General features: G+C 41.8%; 1 protein-coding gene across 2 annotated transcripts; it reads left to right on the top strand.

Annotated features, from left to right (window-relative positions):
• Positions 1-553: 553 nt before the first annotated feature.
• hlx1 (H2.0-like homeo box 1 (Drosophila)) lies at positions 554-4,386 on the top strand. Of its 2 annotated transcripts, XM_034135729.1 has the most exons (4): positions 554-1,153; positions 1,516-1,698; positions 1,836-2,020; positions 3,480-4,386. In XM_034135729.1, exons 1-4 carry the CDS (start codon positions 715-717, stop codon positions 3,804-3,806), a joined length of 1,134 nt encoding a protein of 377 aa, XP_033991620.1. In that variant the 5' UTR covers positions 554-714; the 3' UTR covers positions 3,807-4,386. The 2 variants fall into 2 exon arrangements, with proteins under 2 accessions (XP_033991620.1, XP_033991621.1); XM_034135730.1 differs by lacking the exon at positions 1,516-1,698 and having other exon boundaries at positions 555-1,153.
• The last annotated feature ends 228 nt before the right edge of the window (positions 4,387-4,614 follow it).

The raw sequence follows: 4,614 nt of genomic DNA, 5'->3' as shown, positions 1-4,614 counted from the left end.
ATTATTTCCACTAAGAATATCGAATTTAACATGAGAGTAATGGGTGTAATGTTTTTGTGTGCGGTGATGGGTTGGGGTACTCTTTAAGTGATCAATCCATCATCTCAGGATCAACATTTCTGCGAAGTGTCCGGGTCGTGTGTGTGTGTGTGTGTGTGTGTGTGTGTGTGTGTGTGTGTGTGTGTGTGTGTGTGTGTGTGTGTGTGTGTGTGTGTGTGTGTGTGTGTGTGTGTGTGTGTGTGTGTGTGTGTGTGTGTGTGTGTGTGTGTGTGTGTGTGTGTGTGTGTGTGTGTGTGTGTGTGTGTGTGTGTGTGTGTGTGTGTGTGTGTGTGTGTGTGTGTGTGTGTGTGTGTGTGTGTGTGTGTGTGTGTGTGTGTGTGTGTGTGTGTGTGTGTGTGTGTGTGTGTGTGTGTGTGTGTGTGTGTGTGTGTGTGTGTGTGTGTTTTAGATACACATCATCCTCATTTGTTAGGGCGTGTTGTCCGTGAATGCAAAACATCCATTGGCTCAGAAAGCGACCAATCAGTGTCAGCGGAGAGACTTGAGAGTGGAGCTGCAGGGTTTGGATTTCAGAGTTGGGAGAGCGATTTTGGCACTGACACGAAGAGGACGGTCATCTATCCCCCTAAAACGCCATCCCTGCCTTTTTCCTTTTTACATGCATGTCAGTTTATACCATCTACTGAGAAACAATAAGGCATTACAGGCTGCGGGATGTACACGGCCGGGCTCAACCCGTTTTACGCGTCAAATTTTAGCCTCTGGTCGGCGTACTGCGCAGGGGGCTTCGCTGTGGATACCATGAAGAAACCGTCCTTTTGCATCGCAGACATTTTGCAGGCTGGAGATGCGGAGAACATCCCGGGATCCTCTGCCCTCATGCTGCACATGGGACACCACCACCACCGGGCGCAGCACGGCAGCTCGCCGCTGCGCCCCTCTCCGGTTGGGCCGGAGCCGTCCGTGTACGGAGCGAGGGTGAGTCCGGGCTCCCCTTACCACAGACACGGACTACAGCTCACATCAGTCTCCAGGACTCCCTTCAACTCCCAGCAATCTCCCCCGCCTTCAAGCAAAGACCTCAAATTCGGAATTGATCGGATATTGTCGACAGATTTTGACCATAAAGGCAGAGAAAAGTCTTCATTAAGAGGTGAGATTGTATTACTCAAAGCATATGTGTGGTGTTTATAGAGAGGCTTCCTGTCATGTCAGCCAAAGAAAACAATAAATAGGGATCTGTTTATGGCCTTAACGTTATTTATAAATGATACCATTACCACACTTTAAACTGAAGCTAGAGTAAAATCAGAACCAGATTATAACTTTATAACTTTAAGGAGGAGGGGGTCCTCTGCTCAGATGCCCCCTCAACACAGAGGTCAGGATCAGCCACACTTGAACCCAGGCTTTGAGTTTGTTTGATGGTCTCTCTAAACACTAGACCATCTTGCCCCCCTAAGTTGTGAGTCTTTGTTTCCTGACTGAAGCCCCTCATCTCTCGCTCTGTAACAGATCTCACATCCATCGTTAGCTCGAACCGTCAGTCAGGGATCCAGATCCCCATTCAGCCTGCGGCCAGCCAGTACTTCTCCTGCATAGACCCCGGGATGAGCGACGCGTCCTCCATGATGAGTTCACTAGGCAGCAGCAGCAGCAGGCATTCAGGCCAGCATCAGTTTCAGGACACCTTCCCAGGTAGTCACCACTTGTAGGACATTCAACAGACAGGAAACTGTCCCTGCAGCTCTCTGTGTTTGGAGCTGTGAGACACCTGCAGTCAATCCTCAGCTTTCTCTTCTCTTTTTATTTAACCTCCACTTCATCTCTTTTAGGTCCGTATGCTGTCCTCACCAAAGACACGATGCCACAGACCTACAAGAGGAAGAGGTCGTGGTCCAGAGCAGTGTTTTCTAACCTGCAGAGGAAAGGACTGGAGAAGAGATTTGAGATTCAGAAATATGTCACCAAGCCGGACAGAAAACAGCTGGCGGCGATGCTCGGGCTGACAGACGCTCAGGTAAATAAACACAGGTTTTATTTTATAGTATTACAATTTTAATTTTAGCAAGATATATTATTTTGTAAAAGGTCAAAGACTTCAAAAATAATTTAGCTCTATAGGTTTCCCTTCACATGGTTGCAGTATATTTTTTTTGTGGGGGGGGGTTAGGGTTAGGTATGGTTTTGATGTATTTTCATTATTGACGCCATTTAAATGTGTTTATATTTTCTGCAAATTGATTAAATATAGGAATATTGAATAGGGAGCTAAGGAAGAGTTGTGTGGATCCAAATAAACAATAACACAATATAACCAGGGATGTAGGATTTTAGAAAACTGAGGTCATAATCCCCTTTATCGTCCCATCACCCCCTAGAAAAAAAATCATCAGGCACCTAATTAAATTGTATTTAAAATGATTTAGACTTACTCATATAAAAAATATTTGTATGAAATATTTGTTTCTTCTTTAAACCCTTACCATGTCATGTCAGGTCATATATTGCTGACATCACTTTTCCAGCTTCTAAAAAAATACCTGTAGCAGCCAATAGATACCCACTCTGTGCAAGTCAGCCACAGGTTGCTAAAACTATAAACACTTCGAGAAAAAATGCAGTAAACAATTTATTTGGTGTCCTCTGGCACTTGACAAATCATTAACATAATATTAAATTCGAACATGTGATTCCATGTTTGAGGGATGGCTGTAGTCACATTATTTATGTTTGAAAAATAGCATGAGTCTGAGTGAGGTTTTGTTTTTCTGACCTGCATTCCCTACACAGATTATTCTCAGGACAAGAACTTTACATTTGAAACTAATTCACAGTAATTCACAGAAGACGGTAGAGAACCATGTTAAATGTAAATTGGCAAAGCTGCATCATAAAAATGTGGTGCAACCTGATTGGCTGAAAGGCCACCAGTTGTTTACATTTCAACACAAGCACGTCAGAGTCACTTTACCTCACCCTACAACAAAAACAGACATATTTTATTACTATTCCTAGATAATATTAAACTTAGGGTTCCTGTCATCTACTAGTTTTTATAATATTATTTGCACTATATTTACACTTTTTATGATGCTGTCTTTGACAGGGTTTTCTTGCAATAGATGTCTCTTGAAATAATGTGTTAACGATATAGCCTATTTTACCTTATCATAAAAGAGGAAAGGGAAAGAAAAAACACTTTTGGAAGTATCCAAAATATTTAAAATAATATGACTATAATCGTATACTATATTTCCTAATGACTACGATAAAAGCAGCAACTAATGCTTGCATTTTCTCCTATCATATGTATTTATTCCCTTCTCTCACAAAAGAGCACATTTTTACCTGGAAATTATAGGCACATTTAAGGAAATTAAATACATGGATTTTTTAAAACATGCTACAGCTTTATGTCCCAGCACCACACATAGAAACAGAGTTATTTAACAGTGTTTTTTTGTGTGTGTTTTCAGGTGAAGGTGTGGTTCCAGAACAGGCGCATGAAGTGGCGGCACTCCAAAGAGGCGCAGGCCCAGAAGGACAAGGACAAGGAGCAGCCGGAGAAGAGCAGCTCGGAGCCGGGCAGGGAGCCCCGAGAGCCGGCGGAGGAGGAGTCCGAGTGCGAGAGCGAGGGCCGGAGCGAGTGTGAATCCGAGGAGGCTCCGGAGGAGGAACACTCTGACGGACATTTGGACATTTCTGAGCAAACAAACAAAACCAGCGTCATCATGAGCGGCATCGGGCCGGCCAGCAGCTCCGAGGCGGCGGCAGACCCGGAGGCCGCTGCGTCACTCATATGAACCTCTAGATATATGTACTATAAGTTTATTTTTTATTATTTTGACAGAAGAACGACAGTAATGTTAAAACGCATGTGGACGGTTAATTCGGTAGGGCATCTGCAACGTAAAGACAGGCCTGTATGCGTCTAATTCCTGGGAACAAGTGGAGCAACACTCGTTTATTTGTTCAAAATGACATGTTATTTTAACCCAGACACAAGGAATATAGCCCAAATTATTTTGTTTATTGTATTATATTCCGTTTATTTGTTTCTGCTTCCTTTTGAGGCTCTTAAATTAAAATATCAAGCTATTTTTATTTTTTTTAAATCAGACCTCCCCCAGGTATTTCCTTACTGTCGTTTTCCTCTCAAGAGCTTTGGTGTGCATCATGTTTTTCCTCATCTGGAGGAAATAATGCGGTTGTGAATTTGATTTGTTAGGTTATGAACCACTCGTTTTACGTGATAAATGAAATCTCAGAAAATCACAGAAGTGTTCATGTATTATTTGGTTTGTCTGGATATATGGTTGTGCTATTTGTTAATAATAATTTGCACTGAAAATATTGTAAATAAAATGTTTCTTACTTTGAAAATTGAATTATGATGTTTTATTATTATTATTATTATGTTTTATTATTATAAGTCAGTGAATTATTTTTACGTTTTTGAGTTTGTTTTGGTGCTTTTGCATATCAGAAAAATAAAGCTTCAGCAACAGAAGAAATAGTTGCATGCACTTAAATATGCAACCAAATAAATGCATAAATAAATAGGTGCTCTAAAACATGTGGTGGTGGTGTAATCCACACAAAACTAAAACA

Source organism: Trematomus bernacchii, unplaced genomic scaffold (genome assembly GCF_902827165.1).
Source record: "Trematomus bernacchii unplaced genomic scaffold, fTreBer1.1, whole genome shotgun sequence".
Lineage (NCBI taxonomy): Eukaryota > Metazoa > Chordata > Actinopteri > Perciformes > Nototheniidae > Trematomus > Trematomus bernacchii.
This window is presented reverse-complemented; position numbering and strand designations above follow the sequence as displayed.

What these genes read in the sequence shown, in the direction of transcription:
- hlx1 (XM_034135729.1), top strand. Translation starts at nt 715, where the DNA reads ATGTACACGGCCGGGCTCAACCCGTTTTACGCGTCAAATTTTAGCCTC. An exon ending in AGAAAAGTCTTCATTAAGAG is followed by an intron (nt 1,154 to 1,515) that starts GTGAGATTGTAT and finishes GCTCTGTAACAG; the next exon opens with ATCTCACATCCATCGTTAGC. An exon ending in TCGGGCTGACAGACGCTCAG is followed by an intron (nt 2,021 to 3,479) that starts GTAAATAAACAC and finishes GTGTGTTTTCAG; the next exon opens with GTGAAGGTGTGGTTCCAGAA.